This window comes from Nannospalax galili, unplaced genomic scaffold (genome assembly GCF_000622305.1).
Source record: "Nannospalax galili isolate Female #2095 unplaced genomic scaffold, S.galili_v1.0 scaffold135, whole genome shotgun sequence".
Lineage (NCBI taxonomy): Eukaryota > Metazoa > Chordata > Mammalia > Rodentia > Spalacidae > Nannospalax > Nannospalax galili.
Window position 1 is genome coordinate 178,687 of NW_008338998.1, and position 26,124 is coordinate 204,810.

A 26,124-nucleotide genomic window follows, 5' to 3' on the forward strand; every position below is an offset into this window, starting at 1 on the left:
TAGATAGATAGATAAAGTAATCTTAAGTTCACACACCAAACAGATGCCTACAAATGTTTTCTGAGGCTTTATTCATAATAACCAATATATGGAATCAACTTAGATCTCCAACAACAGATGAAAAAAGAAAATGCGGGGTTGGAGAGATGGCTCAGCGGTTAAGAACACTGGTTGTTCTTGCAGAAGACTTGGGTTTGAATCCCAGCACCCACATGGCAGCTAACAACTGTCTGTAACTCCAGTTCCAAGGGATCCAGCAGCATCTTCTGACCTCCGCGGGCATTGCACAACACAGGTGCATGTACCTACATGCAGGTAATACACTCATACACACAAAATATAAATAATAAATAGAATTTTTAAAAAATGCAGTGTATATACACAATCGAGTTTAGACATTTTCTCAATAAATCTGAATGTACTAACTGTGTACTTGGGACATCTACTAGTGCTTTAGCAAAGAAAATGCTGAGCACACATCTCTAGCAATCCTAAACTTATGGGGTCATCTAATACTGAAATAACAAAAAGGCAACAGGCTCAAAGAAAACAAGCAGCTTCCGTGTTGTCTGTGGTAAGAAAGTGTCAGATCACAATGAATGAAATTCTTAATCATTCATTGTGCTTACAACATCAGGTGCAAATATGCATCAAGAACTTTCTGGCAAAACAGTTATCACCTCACAAGCAAAATAAGGTAACAGAAAGTACCTGTTATTTCTAAATTTTTAAGACAATTCAAGGTGGACATTTGATGAAAATCAACAGCTTCAGGAAAAGATAAAAATTCAGTAATCAAGTGAAACAATCAAGCACTGAGATAATTTCAAAAATTCAAATCCTTGAGCTCAAAGTACTCTAAAGTGAAATTTGAAATACAGTGAAAGGCATCAACTGTAGAATACATTGAACAAAAGAAATAAGTATGTAAGCTAAAAGATAATTTGAAATAAACAGTGGAGGTCAGTAATTGAGAGGCACAGACTGTCCCATGAGGCAATTCTGGTCAACTTAACACGTTCTAGGAAGCCTGGGATACAAACTGGGGCCTGTCTCAAAAAATAAAGGTTAAAAAGCAAAGAAGGAGAAAAAAAAAAAATACAGTATACTATAAACAGGAGGAAAACAATTGAGCAGCAACAAGTTTATGGAAAGTCTGTGATATCATTTTAAAAGTACATATTAGAGTTATTGGAGCTCAAGAGAAACTTGAAAAAGCCAAAAGGAAAGAAAAAGGTTTTGTTTTTTCCCTCCTTTTACCCAAAGAATAATAGAAAACTCCTCAAGCTTATTCAAGGGTACAAATATAAGAAGGCTAGAAGTAGCAAATCAAATTCAACTCAACCAAGTCTACTCCAAAAGATGATAAAGTTTGCAATGGTCTAATAAAAAAGATGGAGAGATGGCTTAGCAGGTAAGCAGAGAACTGATCTTGCAAGACCAGTTTGGTTTCTGGCACCCACATCCAGGACTCACAATCACCTGTTATTCCAGCTCCAGGGGATCTGACACTCTTTTCTCATCTCCTAGGGTACTGAACTCATGTGTACAAACCTATACACAGAAACATACATACATAATTAAATGTAATCATCAAAACGTTAAAAATTTAGGGCTGGGCATGGTGGCCTTTAATCCCAGTACTCAGGAGGCAGAGGCAGGAGGATCTCTAATGAGATCAAAGCCAGTCTGGTCTACATAGCAAGTTCCAGTCCTCCTTGGATACAGGGAGATCCCATCTTTAAATAAAATTAAATTGAAATTTAGGAAAGAAAACTCTGATTCCCAAAGCAGCAAGGAAAAAAAAAAAAAAAAAAGCACAGTGGGCATTCCAAACTGCCTGATGGAAGCTTTCTAAAAGGAAGCACTGCAGACCAAAATGGGGATGTACGACATTTTCATATTGCTAAAGGAAAGTCTTTTAAAACAGTCAACCGAAGAATATTGTCTCCATGGGCTGTAGATGGTTCTGTGTTTAAAGGCATGGGTTGCTCAGTTCTCTGCACCCATATAGCAGCTAACCACCATCCGTAACTCCAGTTCCAGGAGATCCGACACCTGCTTCTGGCCTCTGTGGGCACTGCACAACATGGGTGCAGTTACACAAATGCAGTCAAAATGCTCACATACATAAAAGAATATTTTTTTAAAAAAGAATATTATCCCCAGCAAAGATGTTCTTAAGAAATAAAGGAGAGATGAAACATTTCAGCATAAACAAAACTATGAGAATCACTCAATGGCAACTCTGCCCTAGGAAAAATGAAAGAAATTCTTCAAATTTAAAGAAATGTGAACACACTGGGCATGGCAACTAAGCCTGTAATTTCAGTACTCTAGAGGTTAAGGCCCAAGAAGAACAAGTTGAACGCCAGCCCAGACCACTCAGAATGAGACCCTATTTTAAAAACAACCCCCCACAAAAAAAGGTAGCAAGTAAGAAGCATAGGAAAATACAGTATAAAATTACCACAAACTCAGAATGCCTTAATACTCTAAGAATGGCATATAACCCATTCATGGTTAGTATAAATAAAAAATAACTCAAAATGATCAAACATAACTAAAGAGTCTGCTGAGAGGTGAACAATGATGCAAAGTGGAACATCAAAATGCCCATGACACCTAAAGCATCCCATGATTCTATGCAATTCCTATCAAAATACAGATACTTGTCACAGAAATATAACGTTTATACAAAATTTCATATGTAACCACAAAAGCCTCTAAAGCGTCAAAAAGTAACAGTAAAACAAACACATTATAACACTTGATCTCAAAACATACTACAAAACAAGGGCAACAAAACAATATGGTACTACCATTAAAACACATATACCAATCAATGGAATATAGTATAGAACCCAGAAATAAGTCCATGTAGTTACAACCAAATAATTTTTGGTAAAGACATTACGAACATCTCTTCAAAAAATTCTTGGAAAACTGGGTGCACTCCTCATGCAGAAGAATGAAGCCAAAGTCCAATCTCTCATCTTATACAAAGATTAACTCAAAATGCAGGTTTAAATATAAGACCCAAGACTAGGAAATTATTAAGATAACAAAGAAAATGCTTCAGAACACTAATCTAGGCAAAGACTTTCTGGATGCACATCACAAAGCACAAGTAACAAAGGTAAAACTGAAAATCTAACATTAAACTAAAAACTAAATAACACTAATAATAATGGAAATACAAATGAGATATCATCTCATTACAGTGAGTTACCTTCAACCCAGATAGAATGGATAGTATCAAAAAAAAAAAAAAAGAAAAAAGAAAAAAATATGGCTTGCCTTGGTGGCACACACCTTTAATCTTAGCACTCAGGAGGCAGAAGCAGAAGGTACTCTGTGTGAGGCCACCCAGGTCTACACTGTGACTTTCAGGCCAATCAATGCTACATACATCTTGAAATCCTGTCTCAAAACAGCAAACAAACAAAAAAGTCCATTAAAAATAAAAAATGATAGAAGTAGGTAAGGATACTGTCATACACTAATGACAGACCTGAAAACAGTATAATCATCAGAAGAAACAATATGAAGGTTTAGGACCCACCAGCTTTACTTCTAGGTTATGTGTCAAAAGAAAATTAAATATGTTGAATAAACAGCTAATCTCCATGTTAATTTGTAGTGCTGTTTATAAAAACAATGAAAAGTGAGGAAGGGGGTGTATAACACACAGATGACTAGAGAGAAAAATAGGTTCCAGAGATTAGGAAGGATGGGATAAGACAGGAACAGACAAAATGATTAAGAGGTACAGGGATAAGTTTGGAGAGGAAAATTTCACTTCTAATTTTCAACAGCATGGGAGGATAACTACGGTTGACAACAATTATACCTTTCAAAACATCTAGTAGAAGGGATTTCAAATATTACCAACACAAATGGTATATACTTAATGAAGATGCTAGGTGTCACAATCTGGTATCACTTTGAATACATGTATTAAAGTATAATGTAGCCCATAAAGCTGTGCAATTTTGTGTAAATTACAAGCATAAAAATTTAGGGGCAGGGGCTAGTGAGATGGCTCAGTGGTTAAGAGTTCTGACTGCTCTTGCAGAGGACCTGGGTTTGATTCTTAGCACCCACACGGTGGCTACAAACTGTCCCTAACCCAGTTCCAGGGGAATCTGATGTCCTCTGACTTCTGCGGCATTGCATGACATGGTGTACTCGCATACATGCATGCAATACACACATACACATAAAATTAAAATAATAATTTTTAAGACACTAAGGGCAATGTAAACAAGGAGATAAAAATCTAGTCAAATGAAATGCTAGAGATAAAAAGCATCACACAACAGAAACAAAAAATGCTTTTGAGGGGTTTATTAACTAACTACAAATGGGTGAAGAGATGATCTGAAGCTTTGGGCATTATCAACAGAAACTTCCACAGTGAAAAGTAAAGACAATGAAAAAACAGTACAGAATGTATGAGAATTCTGAGTCATTTCAAAAAGAAAACATGCTTGTGAACTTCAGATGGAGAAGGAAAGAAGTAATATTTGCAACAAATAATGACTCAATATTTGCCTGAATAAGGTCACACACCAAACTAAAGATCATGGAAGGACAGGGAGCACTAACCAAGACAAATACAAAAGAAAAAGAAAAACAATCAAAAATCAAGAAACAAAACAAATAAATCCTGCACATGTCTTGGAGCTACTACTGACAAAGAATGAGAAAAAAATATGGGACAGAGGAAAATATATGACTAAAGAAAACACAGGCTTAAAAACATGGTATTTACAGAACAACTATAAGCAACTAAAGATTCTAAAATTCAAGGAAAGGTCTAGTAAATATGAAAATGGAAAGGCAGGAAAAAGTCAATTCACAAGAAACCCCAAAAGCCATTAAGAAATATTTTGATTTTTGCTAACAGTGAGTAAAAGTTAATGACCTTTTCTACAGACAAGCATAAAGGTTTCACCTTGCCAAAAATTTCAGAAGCTTCATAAACCCCCAGATAAGAATCAATGTAGTAACTAATAGATTTTAAGCAGTTACATAACTAGACTTGCCTTTACAATAACTCCATTTTCTAAACTGGGACCAAAATGGGTAAAATCTGAAGCAAGAAATCCACTTAAATGATGACTACCGTAGATTTCCCAAGCAAAGAATGAAGTAGTACCAAGAATAAAGAGGAAAGAATCAGCACAGAAATACACAATTTTAAAAGCCCTTTACAGCACATACACACACAGAAAGTGCTAAAGATAATACCCCAGTTTCCCATATGCACAGCAAGGTAAAATGAGCTAAGTGTTATCACCAGGCTGTGCCCTGTCCTAGGTTACTTCATATTGTGTAAAAGTGATTTTTCAGACTGTCCCTTGCCCTAAAGAGACCCCATTTTATATGCAGTTTTTGAGTTTGTTTTTAAGATGGAGGGGACTATACAAGTGGGTGGACATGTGTAAAGCACCACCCACATTACAGACTAGTAAATTACTACTGGAGTAAGGAGGAAAGGGTGCCAATTTTCTAAATTTATCACAGTTGGGACTGTACATGGACATACTAAAAATCTTAGGAAAATGAGACCTAACAACTCACTGGAAATACCCGATCAAGAAAGGGTGTAACTCTCTTACCTGAAACCCATGAAGAGGACATTTAGCACTGTGATGGCAAATGCCTACGTTATCTGACCAAAAAGCAGAGAACTGGACTGCCCCAGTGGTTTAGCTTGGCTTGGTCTCTATAGTTGGTATGGTCTACTCAAAATCATTTTCCCATCTGGACCCAGTCTTGTGCTTCTGACTCTATGGATGTACTCAACATTGACCCTGCAGTTTATAGAAGCAGCAGCTGCAGTAGCAGCCCTGCTCCTCTGGACAAACCTAACAGGTTGATTATCTCACCTCCCACAGACTATTTGCATTTCTATCAGCTTCACAGCTTTTGAAGCTTCCAGAAACTCTAGAATTCTACCATGGACTCTTAATCCTTTGTAGTCACTCTATAGCCTACACACACACACACACACACACACACACACACACACACACACACACACACACACTTACTGTGAACTATACATTATATGATTTGAGAGTTATTATTAGACTGGACTAAAAACCTGTTTTTGCCTCAGCCAGAGGGAATATCTGGCAAATTGTAACCAACACACCTTCTGAATTCAGTGTTACTCAAAAATTCCTAACACTGTCGAAAAACACAAACGTGTTCATCTGTATTTCTGACATAGTGCACTCATGACACTTAAAATGTCAATAAAAGAACAAGAGTTTGGACATGTGTAGAACATGTTTGTAATCCAGAATGCCTGAAACAAAAGGCAAGATTATAGTGTGTATGCATGCACGCACACGCACGCACACACACACACACACACACACACACACACAATATGCAGGCTAGGGATGTGGCAGACCTTCTGCAAAGTACAATGTTCTAAGTTCAATTCACAGCACCACAAAGAAGCAAGTAGGCATTCTATAAAGGCTGACTGATTAAGCAGTTCCTAATTGTGCTGAGTTGGAATGCTGTAGATCCACACCCAAATGGGCTTGGGCTGTCTTAGGCCCTTTAACAGCTGTTTATTGCCTACTTGTGTCTTACTTAACATCCTAGTGACTAGTGACTATCAGGTAAAATCTTTTGGGATGTATTAACAGACCACTAGCTTCCATCAACTAAAAGCTAATAATGTCACCAGATAGCACCTGAAATCCATAGCAGAGAGTTCCTCACTGTTGTAACCTGTTTAAAATGCTTTCATTAATGTATTTGAAAGTGCCTCACTTATTGCTTTCTTTTGTTCTATAACCATAAAAACTTCATGAAACTGTTAACCATGTTAGAACATGCTATTTGAGGCAATCTGTGTTCTCTCGTAACTTTTACTTGGCACTCTAATAAACTACCTGGTTATCCCCTTTGAAGTGATGGCTGTTATTTGTGTTGATACTATATCATTTAATCGTCATAATAATCTGAGGGAAGAGATACAGAAACAAAGAGAAGACCTTGTAGACAAATGGGCTCTACTTTTCACTGATTTGAACGGGCATCCTTTTATTTTCATTGACTTCTCTAGGCTCTAAACTGCATTAACAGAAGGAAAGCTCTAGGTGATTAAAGAAAAGTGCCCTTGTTAATGTTCCCCTAAAATCTTTTGAGGGGAAAAAAAAGATACAATGAATAAAATTCACATTTCACATCAACTCTAAAATTCTTTCCCAAGATTAACTTCAATGGGAAATTAACCAAGTTTGACTCATTCTACTTTCTGAGTAGATTTAGTCAAAGGCAGTTCATTGATTCAGCCATCCCTAATGTGAATTAAGATGTTTCCTCATATTTAAAACAGAAGCTGTTTTTGTTGGATGTGGCAGAAAAATTAACTGATTATGAGCCATATCACTTCCCATGTGCAGTGCCTTACACTGGCTCCCCATGTCTGCTAGTAGAAAATCAAGAACTTTTACCACTCTGTGAAGGTCTTCTGTGATCTGCTTGTTGCTTTCTACTTTGAGCTACATGTTTCACATCTCCTCTTATCACCTATCCTCCCCTACATTCCACTAAGACTGAACCTGCATAGAGAATCCAGCGGCCTTGCTGCTAGCCTTTCTGACTCTAGGTATTACATGTGGGAACAAAAGTTCTCAGAAAAACTCTATCTTGAAACTGAACATTCTACAGAAGCTGATCCATTGATTAGAGCTTCAACGACTGTGGAGAAGTTGGAATGTTGCAGGTCCAAAGCCTAATTACAATTTATCTTTTTAATTGGGCTATCTTTTAGTCCCCTAAGTATCTGCTCCTTGCCCACCAGTTTCTAACTTAACATCCTATGCCTAATATAAAAGCCTTTTGGAGTGTATTAACTTAGCAGACCACCAGCTTCTACCAACCAAAAGCTGAGTGTCATTAGACAGCATGTAAGACCTACAGATTACTCTTTTGCTGTAACCACACACTTACTTGTTTCTACCAATGTATTTGTAAAGTGTCCTGATTTATAGCTTTCTTTGTTGTTACTATAAAAGCTTCATAAAACTGTTACCATGTTAGAGCATGGAATTTGAGGTAACCTTAATCTGTGTTCCCGGGCCATGGTCACTCATAGTTCTCACCAGAATAAACTATTTCTTATCCCCTTTGAGGTGAGAATTGTGCTTTTGCATCAACAGAAGTATCATTCTTCCTGGCAAGAACACTATGGTCCTTAAAGTTTCCACTTAACATATCACTTCTATGCTCCCAGAGCAATTACCAACTCCACTGTTGTAACTTCCAATTCATTCAAAAGTAACGAGGCACAATGATCCCCAGAACTTGTTGTGGCTTCAAAGTCTACCAAATTATACAGACTCGATATTCTCTATTTTCTTTTTTGTTATTGCTTAGATAAATGTAAAGTAACCCTATTTTTTTTCCAGTTATTTAACTTTTTTTCTAGTTATCTGATCTTGAAGAGAAGTCAGATTTGGACACTTCACATGCCTTCATGCTGCACTTATATAGATGCAGGCAAAACAGTCATACACATAAAAATACAAGCAACTTTTAAAAAATACTTATCTTAGACAATATTTTGATATGTTAGTTGGTACACATATACTTACATAAATGAAGTGTGCCTAAATTAAGCATCACATAGAAACTAAAACATCCAAGCTCTCTAACCATAATTTGGCTAAATGGTTCCATTCTCCCACCAAATTTGAAAAAAAACACATGGAACATGAAGCACAGTGACTTCCCATATAGCAAAAACTAAAGATGTTGCATGCTATTCCCCACACTCAGGGGTGAGAACATATTAGCAGAATATTTATAAACAAAGTGGTACCACAATATTCTTCCCATGTTTCTTCTAAGACACTGAAAACTTCATGCAAATTCTATAATCTTCACTCTCTTGTACTTGTTTACTATCCATTGTATGCCCTAGGTAGGTGTTCCAGTCAGCTTTAACTGTCATTTTGACACAGCCAAAAGTCACCTGAGAAATGAGTCTCAATTAAGTAATGACCTAGATCAGACTGACCTGTGAGCATATCTGTGGTAGATTGCCTTGATTATCAATTGCTATAGCAAGGCCCAGCCTACAGTAAGTAGAATCATTCTCTGAGCTGCTAGTCTTGGGCTATATAAAAAAAAGTTAGCTAAGCATGGGTCTGCAAGTGAGTCAGCAAGCAGCATTACTCCATCGTTTCTACTTCAAGTTCCTCCTTAAGTTCCTGCTCTAATTTCCCTCAATGACTGTCTATAACTATAAGCTGAAATAAACTCTTTCTTCCTCTAAGTTGCTTCTGGTCAAAGTGTTTTATCATAGCAACAGAAAGGACACTAGAACACTAGACTTCCATTCTAGTGGTAAAGATAAAACAGAATGAAAAAGGAAAAAAAAATCAAGTGACATTAAATCTTGGGAAGGAAAACAATAAAAAGAATTCAGAAGATGGAACATGACCATACTTGCGACAAAATTGCTCAGAAAAGGCACTACTGAAAAAAAGCATTCTCTGTGACCTCTCAAAGTCAGAAGAAAAGCATATGGATAACACAAAGAAGAATCAGAGAGACTAAGTACAGAGCTTAAGAACTCAGAAGATGCAGAATAGAAAGCCAGTGCAGAAAATTACACCGAGTCAAAGGAAGCCAATTCATGAAGGGCTATATCAATTTCTATGCATATTTTTAAAAATGATGAGTCTTTGAAAAATTTGAAGTACAGAAAGCATGGTTTAATTTATTTAAATTTCAAAAAAGACCATTTTGATTGTTGCTAGAAAGGAACAAAGTATCGAGAAACAATGACATTCCTTCAGCAATCCAAGATGGTAAGAGTTCTACAGTTTTCAAGTGGTTTAATTATGTATGGATATCCTAAAGACAGATCCGGCAGGATTTGCAAATGTTTCCAATATGTGAGACAAAGAAAAACTGAGGCTGTTTCCCAGGTTTTGGATGATAGGGATGGAAATAGGTGCTACTGAGTAAGACACAAAGAATGTAAAAAGATGATTTGAGAGGATGAAGAGCATGCAAACCAAGAAGTCTATTTTGGATGACTCAACTTGTGTGCATGCCTGTGCACGTGGGTATGAAGGCCAGAGATCCACATTAAATATCATTCTCTATCTCTCAACTTTTTTGAGACAGTTTCTCACTGAACCTGAAGCTCACAGACTCTGCCAGGCGGGCTGTACAGTAAGTTTCAGGGAGCCATGCCATGTCACCACCCCTCTCCCAACACTGGGGTTCCAGGTAACTGACACTACCAGAAAGGGCTTTTTACATAGGTTATGGATCTATACTCTATAGTCTTCAGGTAGGTGAGGCAGGCAATATCCCAACTGAGACATCTCCCCAGCCTGTTTTGGGTTTGTTTTTAAGACAGGATCTCATGTCGTCTAGGCTGGCTTAAAACTCACTATGTGTTTCAGGATGACCTTGAACCTTTGATCTTCCAGGCTTCATCTCCCAAGTACTGAGATTAACAACAGGAGTAAGCCAACACACCAGTAAAGCATCAAGAATCTTAAAAATCCCTAAATTCACCGATTTCTAATTAGAGAGGGCCAGTCAGTTATCTTTACTCATATGATGCCTTGTAGGTTGACCAGACTCCAAGAGATGGATCCATAACCAAGAGCTTTTTGAGGAACAGAGAACTGATAGACCTTTAAGGAACATGAAATAGGGGACATGAAATAGGGGAGGGCTAGTAAGGTGGGCCTGGAGATGTGGGAGGGAGTCTAAACATGATCACAATACACTCTATGAAGTTCTCAAAGAATCAGTAAAATATTAAATAGAAAATAAAATCTGATTGAGAAAGTGAAAGAAACAAGAATGTAAACTATGCTAAACTTTTTAGCTACAAAAAATGTGATGGTAGGCTACTTTTGGCACACTGTATATAATTGTTCACTCCTGATATAAATATGCATTAATATTGGCAGGGAGCTTACTAAATGGTCATTATATGTTCCCAAGTTAGAGGCCTTTTATGTTCTTTGAATCTATATGCCTTTTGTATGTCATAAATTATATACACACAATTTATTGTTATCATTGGGAATGAATACAAAACCTTCCAAAAAAAAATTAAAGCTTATGTGTACTAGCTGGATACAGCAGAAGACTGTCTTCAGTCTAAGAGAGACAGAACTGAAAAAATCAATCTTGTAACCAAGATCACACAACCAGGGCCAGAACAGGAGTCAGGAAGTCTAGCCTTAGAGTCTATAAGTCATTTCCAATACACCATTCTATAGAAGGTAATTTCAAAACAATTATTTCTTAACACTAACAGTTCTGTGAAATTTTATTGGGGGTGGGGGGAAGTCCCAATATAATCTGGAATTAAAAGAATTAAAAGAATAGTGAGCTTAACATAAATTTGATAATAACCAGCACAGCCGGGCGTGGTGGCACACGCCTTTAATCCCAGCACTCAGGAGGCAGAGGCAGGTGGATCTCTGTGAGTTCAAGGCCAGCCTGGTCTACATAGTGAGTTCTAGGACAGCTGGAACTACAGGGAGACCCTGTCTCAAAAAGACCAAAATATAGATGATAGATATAGATAGACAGACAGACAGACAGACAGACAGACAGACAGACAGATAGATAATAACCAGTATCACCAGTATCATGGAGGTTCTGGCATGACCTCTTTGTGGTTTAGTGTTTTTTCAATTTTTAAAAAAATTTTCTCCCTATGATATTTTACTCACAGTCTAAAAGACTTTTCTACCCTGTTACATCACCACTAAGGTGACTTCAATGTCTGTGTGCATGTTCTATTCCAGTATGAGTCCCCCAAATATTTGCCCTTCCTAATTTGAAAGAAATTTACCAAATTTTTTTTACTTCAACCACTCCTTTATTTACTTCAACCACTCCTTTATCTTAAGCAATTAAATACCATATCTATGATCATTATGGTTTCATTAATCTGTTAAAGACTTTAACTCATGAAATGACTGATATATCAATACCAGGTATTTTTCAAAAATTTTAATAGGCAAATAACTGCATTTATCACATACAACATGATGTATCAAGTTAGTATGTACAATTTCTCACATATACAGCATATTTGCAGGAATACTTGAAAGTTGACTTTCATAATGATCTTCAGTCACCATGCTATACAACAGATTCCTGTAATTTACATCTATCTTAAATTTTTGTGTCCTGTGACCATGATCTAGTCTGCCCCTAGTAACCAGCATTCTATACTACTTCTAGGAAATCAACTTTTTTTACATTCTATATTGAGACCATGCAGTACTTGTCTTTCAGTATATGGCTTATTTCATTTATCATCATTTCTATCCATGTTGTCACAAAGACGGGATTTTAGCCATTTTTTAATGGCCAAATAGATCACCACCATAGAATGCTACATTTTCTTGATTTATTCAATGATGGACAGTTTAATTCTATATTTTGGCTGCTAAAAGTAATGCTGTGGTGAACACAAAGTGCACGTCTCACAATTCTGATTTTATTCTCTTTGACAATATAGTCTATCTATAGTGCAATTGCTAGAACATGATAGCTGTTTTTAATTTTTGGAGGAGCCTATTATTTTCTATAATTGCTCTAATTGACATTTCCACCAACTGTAAGATTTCTCTTTGCTCCATATCCTACATGATTCTCATATTTTAAAGACTCATTTTTATGTGTATGAATCTTTTGCCTGCATATACATTTATGTGCACCACCCATGTGCCAAGGAGACCAGAAGAAAGCATCAGATTCCATAAACTAAAGTTAAATTCAGTTCTGATCTACCATATGGGTGCTAGGAACTGAATCCAGGTCCTCTGAAAGAGTACCAGTTATGTGCTCTTACATCTCTCCAGTCCAATATTCATATTTTTATAATAACCATTCTAGCAGGTATTCAGTGATATCTCACTATTATTTCAATTTGCAATTCTTGGAAGATTAGTGGTATAAAGAATTTTTTCATTTACTACTTGGCAATTGTATTTTTTCTTTTTTGTTTTCATGTGTCTGTGTTGATAGGTCAGGGTACACCTGAGAGGGAATGCACATTTCAGGAGCACAATCCAACTTCCTTGGGACAGGGTCTCTCATTTGACCAGAACTCACTCACAATCAGGATAGACTGACTAGTCAGTAAGGGATCCTCCTATCTCTGCCTCCTCAGCACTGGAATTACAAATGTGCACAGTGACACCCAACATTTGTACATTGTTAAGAGTATCAAATCAAGTCCTCCAGCTTGCTATGCAAACATACTTTACTTTCTGCACTCTCTCCCAACACTTTATTACTTCTTTTGAGAATTGTCCATTAAGGTCCCTTGGCCCATTTCATCAGAAGGCTATATATTTTTTTATTATTACTTGTCTGATTTGTCTATACATTTTATGTATTAACTTCTCAGATGTGTGGTTGATTTCTTTCATTCCTTACAGTATCTATCTACATATTTTCTCTCTCTCTCTCTTTTTAAGCACGTCATTAAGTTTGGTACAATCTTGGTCAATTTTTGGTTTTATTAAAATCATGTATTTAATTTTTTTCACTTTCAAAGAAGAAAACTAATAAAGGAAAGGAAATTGAGGGGAATAATAAGCTGGGAGTAAAGATGAGGGAGGGGGTCTGAATGTGATCAAAATGCAGTCTATGAAATTCTTGGGGGGAAAAATCAGTAAAAAAATATTTTTAAAAATTTCAGAAACACTGACATTCAGAGCTTTTCCTGGCTTAAAGTATTTGATGGTTGTACAGGGTATGAACTAAGGACCCAATTTCATTCTTCTGCTAAGTGTATTCTAGTTTGCTCAGCACTGTCCTTTTGTCTTACATGTTGTGCTACCTTTGCAATATTATTTCTAGGCTCTCAACTATTTTCAAGGTCTGTTTTTAATGACATGCTGGTCTCATTACTATAAGTTTGGTAGTACATTTTCAAGTCAGAAGTATGATCCCTCTAGCTTTGTTCTTTTTCCTCAATTACTTTGGCTAGCCAGTATCTTTTCTAGTTCCCCATGAATTTTAAGATTTTACCTGTTCGTGAAAAACATTAGAATTTTGATAGGGATTTCACTGAATCCAGAACTGTTTGCAAAGTATTGTATTTTGTTAAATTTTTATTTATTTGTATTTTAGGTGTTTGAGTGTTTTGTTTTTGCCTACATAGATGTAAGTGCACCAGTGTCATGTAATGATCACAGGGGCCAGAAGAAGACATCAGTTCCCCATGGAACTTGAGTTCCAGAAGGTTGTTAACAATGTGGGTACTGGGAATCAATCTGGGTCCTCTGAGAGAGCAGCCAGTGAAGTTAACTGCTGGCTGAGTCATCTCTCCAGCCCAGAAAGCATTAATATTTTAATAGTATGGATTCCTCATACCAATGAACATACCTTTTCCGTTCATTTGCATTTTCTTCAATTTCTTTCTTCAATGCTTCCTCTTCTTTTCAGTATAGAGATCTTTCATTCCTTTTGTAAAACTTACTCCTAAAGATTTTATTTTAAATTGTATGTAGCCATTTTAAATGGAATTTTCTTGATTTTTCAGTTAACTCAAAAAATATATACAACCACTGACTTCAATAGATTTTGTATATTGAAACTTTATTGAACTTACTAATTTTAATATGCATTTTGATAGTGTCTTTAGATTATTTTCTTTTCTGAGACAAGATCTCCTATATAGCTCAGGCTGGCTCTGGACTCACTGTACAGGTCAAGTGTCTCAAACTCCTGATTCTCCTACCTATCTTCCAAGTACAAGTGCCACAATGCCTCTTTTAGAATTTTCCTATACATAAGATCATATGAGCTGTGAACAAGAGCAACTTCTTCCTTTCCTACTAGGGTAAATTTTGTTTATTTCAATTAATTATTCGTCCAATGTAATGCTGAATAGAAGGAGCAAGAGCAAACAACCTTCTCTTGTTTCTGATCTTAAAGAAAATCTTACAAAAGGCACCTGCCACCAAGTCTGAAAATCTGAGATTTCTCAAGACTAACATCATTATGAAAGGCAAAAACTAACTCCCTAAAGTCCTCTGAACTCCATGTTTGATACGGCATGCTCACATGTACACACCCACACACAAATAAATAAAATGCAGTAATTGTTTTAAAGAAACAAGTTTCACTTTCACCACTGAGTGTGATGTCCAGAGTTGGTTTAACATATGCAGCCTTTATTGTACTGAGCTACATCCCTTATACATGTATTTGTTTAAAGTTTTTCTTGTAAAGAGGTTTAGGTTTTGTGAAACGCTTTATCCCATCATTCATATGATCACATGCTTTTTTTCTCAGTCTATTAATGGGTTTGCAGTAGTTTGAATGTGAAATGTCCCCCATAGGCTCATGTACTGAACACTTAAGCCTCACCTGGTGGCCTATTTAGGAAGATTACAGAACTTTTAGCAAACAGAACCTTGCTGAAGGAAGTATGTCCTAGGGGTGGGCTTTGATATATCTTGTCCTACTTCCTGTTTCTCTCTCTCTGTGTGTCTTTCTCTGTCTCTGCTTCCTGTGTGTTAAAGAAATTTGATTCATCAGCTTTCTGCTCCTACCATCATGCCATGATTATTAAGATGGACTATACCCTCTGAAACTGTAAGCTAAAATAAACCTTTTCTCCTCTACATTTTGTTTTTGGTCATGGCATTTTATCATACCCAAAAGAAAAGTAAGTAATACAGTGATGCATCCATGTACAGATTTGGGTATGTCAAACAACCTTTGTTTCCCTTGAGATAAATTCCATGTAATTATGATGAATGATTATTATGTTATTTAATTCAGTCTTATTTTCTTCAGAATTTTTTGCTACTGCCCTAAGGAAGTAGAGTTTCTCTCTTGCTTTCATATCAGAGTAATGATGGCTTCAAAGATAGCTTAAAAACCTTATTTTTGGACAAGTCTGGAAAAGAATGATGATTAATTCTTCAAAAGTTTAGGGGAATTCAGCAGTAAAGTCATTGGGTCCTGGGCATTATTTAATATAAGACTTTATTACTTAATCTCTTTATTTTAAACAATGAAGTCTTGGTACACTACATGTTGAGGAATGTGCGTTTTGTTTTTCTTATGGGTTAACAGAACAAAAAAAGTAGGTTCTAGGTTAAACAATTTTTGGGTGCATAAATGTTCATGATAGTCTCTTATAAACCTCTGCTCAGGGGTATCACATGTAATGACTTCTGTTTGTTGAGTCTTTTCTTAATCAAACTAAAGGTTTCCATCTTGCTAGCACTCAGACCTCAAGGCATAGGCTCTTTTTAAGCAATCCAATACCATCCTGGAGTACCAGAACCTTTCCAGCCACAGTCAATGACAACAAGGCACAAATGCAACTGAGTCAATGTTAAAATTCTATGTACATGCTACTAGTAATAGTTCTGTCCCATCTATTCTACTAATACTTAACCTAAAATATCCATAATCATCTGTACTGCAGAAGTCTCTAAAAATTGCAAGCATCATAAGGTTTTTAACCTCAACTGACCATTCAGTGTAAGAAATTTTCAATATTTGATCAATTTCTTCATCCAAAATTCTCAAATTCTCAATAGCCTTAAGTTTTCAGTATACTCAATTCCCTAACTAAACTACGTTAATTATAGTGCTCCCCAAAACACCATTAAAAAGTGTTTCAAAAACAATTACATGGGATAAGAAGTTCTATGGTTACAGCCATGCCTGCTCCTTTCTTTGATTATACAAATAAACTTAACAATAAAACAAAGTTCCTTGGTCACTAAACTATAATGAAATAGCACTTGTATCCATTAGGATGACTATTATCAAAAAGAATTTTCTAATGTGTTAGCCAAGATGTAGAAAAAGTGCAGCCCTTGTGTTAAAGGAAACAAGATGGTATAGCTGCTCTTTAAAACAGTTATGGTACATTCTCAAAAAATTTAAAATATAGGACTGGTGAGATAGCTCATAGGTTAAGAGCATTGGATGCTCTTGCAGAGAACCAAAAATCAGTTCCCAGCACCAATATGGTGGCTAGCAACCAACCATCTGTAACTCCAGTTCCAGAGGTCTAATGCCTTCTTCTGGCCTCCACAAGCATTGGATGCATATGGTACAATTAGATACAGGCAAACCACATAAAATAAAATTTTAAATAATTTAAATAATTTTAAAGCATAATTACCATAATATTGTAACTACACTTCTGGATATATACTCAAAAGAATTTAGAACAAGATCTCAACACCTATGGTTACAGCAACATTATTCCTAATTGCTACAACAAGGAAATAACCCATCAACAGATGAATGGAAAGGCAAAATACAATACATACATGTATATTACTTGGCCTAAAAAAGAAAGGAAATTTTAATATATGCTGTACCTGAATGAACTTTGAAGTTCATCAAAACAAAAAAGCTATATATGACTACTCTAACTTGAGGTAGGTAGAGTAGCCAAAAATCACAAACAAAAAGAATAGTGGCTGCCTGGAGCAATAGAAAGTTACTGTTTAATGGGTACAATGTTTCAATATTGCAAAACATAAACAATTCTAGTGATAAATCCTCAACAAAATAAATGTTCATGATACCACTGAAATGTATACTAAACAAACAGTAAAGTTTCTGAATTTTACAACTTTAAAGTTAGCAGAAAAATTACATCATCATATAAATTTAAGGAAGACAGTTCATAGTTATTTCTTAGAATTCACAACATACATAAGCATTTAAAAGGATTTGCTCTGTTTTCAGTAAAGAAAACCTTGACTTTTCAACCTCACCAATAAATACATTTAGCTTCCCAGGTCTAACTTTGCCTCCTCCTAATTTCATACAACAGGGGATCGTCTCCCACAGCTCTTCCTTCAGGGCCAACTTGTGCAGTAATATTTCTCAATCAAATCTTTACTATCTTAAAAGCTTCTTGATAATTAACACCTCTATTAGCTTAAAGTTAAGCTTTTAAAACAAATTACTGAATTCTTATTTTACTCTCTAAATATTTGTTGTAAATCAAGAACACTTCATCATAAATTCTCATTACACAACCGCTCTTAGTAAGGCTTTAATGAACTGAACTATTACTGAAGGCCTGACCACCAAAACACTACATGGTTCTCTTCAAATTTGTTTCTTTGCTATTACATTTATTTAAAATGTCTGCCAGTGGTACTATTCCCTAATTAAGCAAATTCTTATGATTACAAATATCTAAGATAAATAGTCAAGACCTTTCTCATTACATTTAAAAGTTCTGCCTACTCCTTCTTTATGGTTGTTAGTACATGTGTGTGGGGGAGGGGTATGTAGGTGCGCAGGCGCACATGTTGGGGAAATGCGTAGACATACATACACATGAGTGTGGGCATGTATGATATTCAGAGGTCAACACCAATTGCTGTCCACTTTCACTACACTTCAGACTTCAACAATTCTGATAGCCTAGCTAGCTAGCTTGCCCCAGGTTCAGAACCCCAGTCTCTTCCTTCCAAATGCTGGGATTGTGGCGGGGGGGGGGGGGGGGCATTTTGCCTATCAGCCTTTTACGGGACTGCTGGGGATCTAAACTAACCTCAGTCTTCATACTTGCATTGCAGATGCTTTATCCACTATGCCATCTCCCCAGTCATCTGCCTACTCCTTTCTAATGATTAAGTTTTATCTCTATTTTTCATTCATTCCTTTGTCAATCTGTGACCTAGAAACATCTTATTGTCTATACTCTTCCTCTTTACTCAGTATTCTGCTTCATCCCCTTTACTCAGTATTCTGCTTCATCCCCTTGCCCATGATTCTGCCTAGAACACTGATCAAACTTTTAGCTGCCTAGCTCAAAGTAACATTTCAAGACTTGTCCTAGTCTTACTTAGTTACTCCAATTTTTCTGTCAGGTGCATTAAGTTCATATTGCAAATTTTGGTACTTTGTTCCCTCTGCATCCCAAGTACCATTCTACCTCAATAATAAAAAGGATCTATTTCTGCATCTTTCACTCTGTTAGTAGTTAGAACTCTTATGTATGTACATCCACAGCAAAGGACTGGATCCCTTACATTTAAGGTAAACAGCAGCTGTATTTAAGCAATCTTGATTTAATGAACTTTAAATTAGTGGATATCAAGCACTAAGATTATCAGCCCTTCCTAATTTCTCCATTTACCTATAGCAGCTAGGGACACAAAGACTTAATAATTCAGAATTATGCAATCATGTACTTACCAGCTTGTAGAGGTTTGGAAGTATTTGGTAGGGAATAAGTAGATACGTCCCTAGCTCGATACACTTTTAAAACGTTCCTTTTTTTGTTTTGGAAGTTAGTTTAAAATAATGTGATATAATTTAAAGCACTCCGGGGCAACTTAAAACATACCACAGCCTCAGCCAAATTATACTTACATTCGGCTAGCTTCAATGTCGTCAGACTGAGGTTCTCCTGGTGATCTGTAAAATGCAATTAAGGAAAAAAGTTAGTGAAATATTCCAGATTCCAAAAAGGGACAGACATGTAACTAGGAAAAGACAAATTTGAAAACAAGGCTTAAGCTCTAAATAAAAGGGTCTTAAAAAAGGAGGATTCCAACATGAGAAAAAAGGGGTCAGATCAGATTGTCACACAACACATAAGGACAAATTAGAAAACCTCAATGCCTTGTTTAAAAAAGAAACTGTTAACATTACACTTAGGTACCAAACGACAGATCAGTATAAGCCATATTATTTACAAGCCAAATACGTATGATATATAACACAAAACTTTGAAACTTTCTATAGCCAAGTACTGGTCACCCATGTTAACAAGTACTGGTCATACCATGTTAACATAGCCTTAAAATTTAGATGAAGTGTAGCAAACTACAGTCTGAGCAAACACACTAAGGCTTGGGATAATATCCTTTTGTAAGTAATATTTTATTGGAAGACTCACATTCATTTAGTATTGTCTATGGCCACTTTTCAGTTTGAAAGAGCAAAGTTAAGTATTTGAAGCAGAAACCATGTAGTCCTCAAAACCTAAAATATTTATTTTGTACGTGCTTTAAACAATTAAAAGTAAAATTTAATAGTCCACATGAATATTGAGATATTTAAATCATATGTACTATTCCAATCATGATTATTTTGGATCAACAATGAAATTAATTTTCCCTAAATATACACTAGCAGGAATATCTGTCATAAGCACATATCTGGAGTATTAACATTTTGCTAGGTACTTGTGAATCAGCTTTAGTTTTAAAGAGCTGCTAGTTATTGTCTTTATTTTTTAATATATTAAATCATATAGAAAAAACTCAAAATTCTAAAGTGTAAAGAAGTACCTCATTTTCAATTGGGAGAATGTCAACCAACTGTCCCTATTCCTAACATGTTGCTAAATAAATTCCAGTATAGCATTCCTACATTCAGGAAGCTGAAGCAGGATCATGCTTATTTGAGGTCAGCCTGGACTACATACTGAGGTCCAGGCCACACTACACTACATTCAAGAGGATAAGGCAGGATGAGCTTACTGTGAGGTCAGTCTGGACTATAAGTAAGACCCTGCTTTATAAAAACAAAACAACAAAAAAATCCTGTTATCTTGTTTATTTGCAGACATGTCATTAATGTGTCTTATGTTCTAAACTGAGTTTTAACATCTGTATTTCCCAAATAGACTCAAATTAAGATAAATTAAAACTTCAAACTTGTATACAAAATCTTGATTTGTAAGTTTATCATTGAATTCAGACTTTCAACTTAATTTTTTAAAAAAGAATCTTAAAATCAACTGTATTCTAAATTTCTTAGTGTAAAACGTCTCTTTTGTTAATCATCCTTTCAATACTGCACCCCCTGTAGTCATTCAGATTCCAAGTCAGAACACACACACACTGTAGTAAAAACACCCCAACACCTGAAATAATTTATATTTTATTTTCTTTGTAGTGTATTTACAGTTTCTGTTTCACACAAAATTACATAAGAACTAAACACTGGAGCAGTAATATAAATGCAAAACTAAGAGAACAAGCAAATCACCTCTCAGACAAACCTGGTCTCCACCAGCCTTGTGTCAAGTACCCTAAGACTGCTTCCAAACTTGTACTCTAGCCAAAAGAGCTAAAAAATGATGGTAACCCATGTACTAGGCTTACTCATTTCTGAAAGTGTGACCTTCTCTCAGATGTTACACTTTAGAAGGTGGACCTGGTTGCAAAACAAAAAATAAACCTGCCAGCACTAAGGGAAGAGAGACACATTAGAAATTTTTAAACAGGCAGAAAAGGGTTCAAAATGAACAGGAAAAGAGAAGGATCTAAAGAAAGTTATGGCATGATGACAAGAAAAATATCATAGAAAAAAAAGTAAGACAAGCAGAAGAAAACAAAACCAAATTTTATCAAGAGCATTCTATAAACTGCTGAAAAGTTTTGAGATCCTGAAATGGGATAGAGATTAAATATCAAATGGAAACTACAGCTATTTTCCCAATTCTATTTCCTCTCATAAAACCACTCTATTTTAAATAGACTAGATCCTTACTTAATGTTTACATATATTATACACCATAAAGCCAAACCAAATAATTTAAAGTAACCCAATTCAGAAAACAAGAGTAAAAAAAAAAAAATCAAAGATCATTACCGTAAAATAAATTTGTCCTAGGTCTTTTTAAACATAGCATAGGCTGCTTTCATTCAAATTACAAATTTTTAAAAGAAAAAACGGTAAATATATACAGAACAAAAACATGTTTCTTAAATAACTGTGTACATCTGAATAAAGTTGGCTTATAGTATATACTTCTATAGTATTCTAATTAAGTTATCAAAATATATCCTAAAACCAGAGTTAAGTCTCAAAACTCTGAAATACATGTAACATCTACTAAGAATGCCAAAGCTTTACTTTGGCTCTTAAATATTTTTTTACTGTCAATATGCTGGAAATTAGAATCCAGTACATGCTCCTAATTTTATCAAATTCAGAATATATTGCCAACCAAAGGTTTAAAAAAAAATTAAGTTGTCTTAAAGTTTTCCAAAATAATAAAAGAGAAAGGAAATTTTAAAAGTAAAATACAATGAAGAAGCATTAAAAAAAATCTTAAGAGTGTCAATTTTAGGTCTTAATTTGAATGACAGAAAATGTGATCACAAAACACCCACTAATCTGAACACTACAACATGAGCTAGCAAATTCAAATGGTGGCTCACTTCCATTAACACAGGGTGCAGCTTCTCCATCCTGTAAGCCACTCCTTTTAACTCCACTGTAACTCTCTAGGAGAAAAAAGTATACTAGTTTTATTAAAGGTGCAAAAACTTCTAGAAAAATATTTTAACTTCTACCACATAAAAGGTACACTTAAAATACACATTAAGACATTTTCCATATACTCCTTACAATGTCTATAATGAAACCTTGAAGCTTTTTGAGAAATTCTTACTTATCCATATAGACAGACAAGTCTTTGGTGACTATCATGATTGGAAGGACAGGTAAGAGGGGCCCTCAAATATTTTAGAAAGAGGATTAAATGGAAAAATATGTCTATTCTTAGGTCCTCTATTTTTAACAGTATTCCTGACAACTAAACATTTTCTTTATTTTATAGCATGTATTTCACTTTACAATGACAGCCTTTTAAAGACTGTAAAATAACATTCAAAATTACCTTTTACAAGCTGTGGCCATTCGGTGACATCAGGGTGATAACAGCTTTGAGTCACTGATTAAAAACAGGTTGTCACACCAGTCTAGCTGCTAACTTGATCTGAACGTAGGCTTAATAACTCTAATAAATTAAACAAACCTTTAGTTAGAACACTAGTAAAAACCCAATTCATTGTTAAAATAAAAAGCTTCAAATCAGGTGTCAATATACAATTGTCAGAAGAATAATTATCATAAGAAATCTCCTAAGGATTATTTTCCTGCAAAGTGTTTTCTTAAATGGTCTCTTCACTTGAGAAAATGAGGTACAGGTTTGTCAATCCAAAGCATTCTCAATCCAAAACTACAAAATGCTCCAAAATCCAAAAAGTTTTTAAAGCACTATGCCAACAACTCAAAAGCTTTGGATTTAGGGGAACTTCATACTTTGGATTTTCAGATTAGAACGCCCAACCAGTAAAGTCTATACAAACATGCCAAATCTGAAAAACTCTAAAATCTGAAACACATCTGGACCCAGGCATTAAAATAATCCCTTGTACGTTTTAATGTAGTGGTATACTTTACAAAGTACCCTGGTCGATGGTTTCATATGTTCCACTGACTTTAGCTCTCCTTAATCAAGGCAGAAGCTACAATTAAGTAACAATAAGCAGTTTCAGAGTGATTAATTGACTTGCCCAAGATTTTAGAAAGTTAAAATTGAGACTAAAACCAAGATCTACTTTCTACTGAATATTGGACCTTTTGGTTTAGTTTACTTTTGCTTTACTAAGTTTCATGATTTAAATGTACATAAACAAGCAAGAATTTAAAACATGGATTGAGACCTCGCGAATATGGCAACAGTTGAAATGGAACCAATTTAAATCACACTGATGGAGAACTCTAGGCAGGCAAATTCTTAATGAAAGTTACACATGCATGCATGAACACGCACTCGTGCACGCACACGGGCGCACCAAAGTCTAGCTCTACTTATTTTGTATTTGTGTACAGTCATCTAACATCAGCTAAAAAAAAACCCTGGGTGCACATGAAAAGATACTTGTTCTCAATCATAAACCAATTAGATGCAATTCCATGAAATAATATGGTAAAATATGAAAGTATATTCTTCAAGCCTTTTTTTCACATTCCCATACGTGGTCTTAGCCAATCTCGCTTGATTCAAGTTTAGCAGGTTTCTTTAATCATGCTATATAATACTAACAGATGCCATCCATGTAAAATACCCCAGTACCAACACATTATTCATCCAATTACTTTTTCCTCAAACCTCTTCCATGGATCTATAATACAGTCCAAATCAGAGTGAACTAAGGAAAGATAAGATTAGGAGAAAAACCCTTCATGAATTAAAATCTCCAAACTGACAAAGCAGACAAGCATAGACGCATAGACAGTAGCTAACAGCATGGACCCAGAACCCAATATAGAACAGCGAGGTATCTAGCTGAGAATCCCAAAGGAATGGCTGAAACCTCAATGCTTGAGCCCACTCTTCTGCTAGGCTTGGCTGAGTTCATGTAAGTAACTTTAGGGGATTTCTGTAAATAAGATTTATAATTCCTAAAAGAAATAACTCAATTTCCCAGATTTTCCTATCATAACTGTGTGTCTCCCACTAAGGGCTGAGGCCATCACTGACATAATAAACACAGAGGCAACAGCATCCCTGAAATGAATGATTTAGTCTGTGGTAAACTTTCCCCTTGTTTTTTCATGAGACTAATACTGTACGGGGATTAAGAAGACCCAAATAAAACAAATTTCCAACTTAAAAACACATAAATGAGAAAAGTTAAAAATATCTCTTAGCTTGGGATTAAATAATCGAGATCGACGAATTCATTAAAGAGCTACACGTATTCTGAAGATGACTAAGTCAAATATGCTCTTCTGATTCCTTTTGTATGAGGTTCAATGCTCAGCTGAACACAGGTTTCAAAAGCCAGTCCACAATTTTAGTCCTTGCTTGATCACTTACTACCTTCAGTATCTTGGGCAAGTTACTTAACCTCTCTGAGTCTCAATTGGCTTACAGACAGAATTAAGGTAGGAGTATAAACTGTCATTAAGATGAGCAAGCTAAAATCTAAACAGTTCAAAAGAGTGACTTCTATATGATATGCTCACCAATTGAGGGGATTCTTAATATCCACAGCCTAACAGCTAAATCTAGTCCCCTCCATCTTCTTGTCCATATTATATCTCATAGCTTAGTAATCTCTTGTAAATTCTCTCAGCACCCCATGTCTCTTGCACAAATCTACCTGGTAGATACTCAGTACCTAGCATAATGCTTTAAAAATGACAGCCACCCAAATTTATTGAATGCATGTCATTATGCTAACCATGGCATTAAGATAACTCATGCAATATAAACTTCAAAAAATAGAACAGAAACATACCATATTTCGCCAAACTTCTGAGGAGCTGGTGAATTCTAAAATCAGGCTCTTACAGATTTTTAACCTAAAATATAAAACACCTCACTCAATTCTTTTTAATATAAACAACTGAATAGACTTTCAAAAATTTCTTAAATTCATTCTAAAAATAAAGGCACATCTTCTGTAATACTTATGTCTAAAAATGTATTAGAAGACAAATTACCTTACTATCACTGCCAAGTTAAATGGCAAGGTAGTTAGGCAGGTGCTGTAATCTGAATACCTTCATGAACCTGATAAAGCTATTTCCCATCTTGGTTCACAAAGCTTAATAGTCCCCATTTCTTTAACCTCCCTATAAATAAGCTGAAAATACACAAAAACTCATCACATACATCTAATTCCTTCAGATACCAATAGTAATTCTGCCTTCAATTGAACTCTACATATAGAGCAACATGGATATTCACTTACTACCTACCAGAATAGCAACCATGACTAGGTCCTTTGACTTGAGAGTCCCTGGTGCATCAAGTTATTGTATTAGAGAAAATATATTAAAAGGATATAGAATACCTTCCCAGCAACTAACAGAGCCCCATTATATTGCAGTATCTTAAAAAAAAAAAATTACTTAAAAAAAAAACTTATGAAGCTTTATTAAAGCAAGCCCCCAAATAAGCTTTTTAAATACTTAGTTCACAGTTAATTTATAAACTATCATAGCATTTTTCAGTCTGATTCCTCAGTCTTTAAATTTTTAATCTGTTTTATCATAACGAGAAAACTGAACCCCAAGGATTAAAAAACCCACCAATTCAGTGTCCTATGAGTTGAATGCATGACACTAAACACTTTTAATTAAAAATCAACAAAATGTTTTTTAAAAGTTTAGAAAACAAGCAGGGTATGGTGACACATGCCTATGGTCCCAGCACTTGGGAGGCAGAGGCAGGTGGATCTCTGTGAGTTTAAGGACCAGACTGGTCTACATAGTGAGTTCCAGGCCAGCTGGGGCTACAGGGAAAGCCTATTTCAAAAAGGCCAAAAAAAA

At 35.5% G+C, this 26,124-nt stretch overlaps 1 protein-coding gene across 4 annotated transcripts in view; it reads right to left on the reverse strand.

Annotated features, from left to right (window-relative positions):
- The window catches only part of Ube3a (ubiquitin protein ligase E3A), a 105,417-nt gene that overhangs the window by 58,589 nt on the left and 20,704 nt on the right, over window positions 1-26,124 (reverse strand). The window contains exons 2-5 of one of the 4 annotated variants that reach the window (XM_008833627.2): window positions 25,089-25,152; window positions 22,676-22,795; window positions 22,215-22,280; window positions 19,411-19,455 (exon numbers count right to left, since the gene is read on the reverse strand). In XM_008833627.2, coding sequence (XP_008831849.1) covers window positions 19,411-19,412 — 2 coding nt within the window. In that variant the 5' untranslated portion in view covers window positions 19,413-19,455; window positions 22,215-22,280; window positions 22,676-22,795; window positions 25,089-25,152. The remainder of the gene's footprint in view (window positions 1-19,410; window positions 19,456-22,214; window positions 22,281-22,675; window positions 22,796-25,088; window positions 25,153-26,124) is intronic. The other 3 variants (XM_008833626.2, XM_029563795.1, XM_008833628.3) reach the window with 3 other exon arrangements.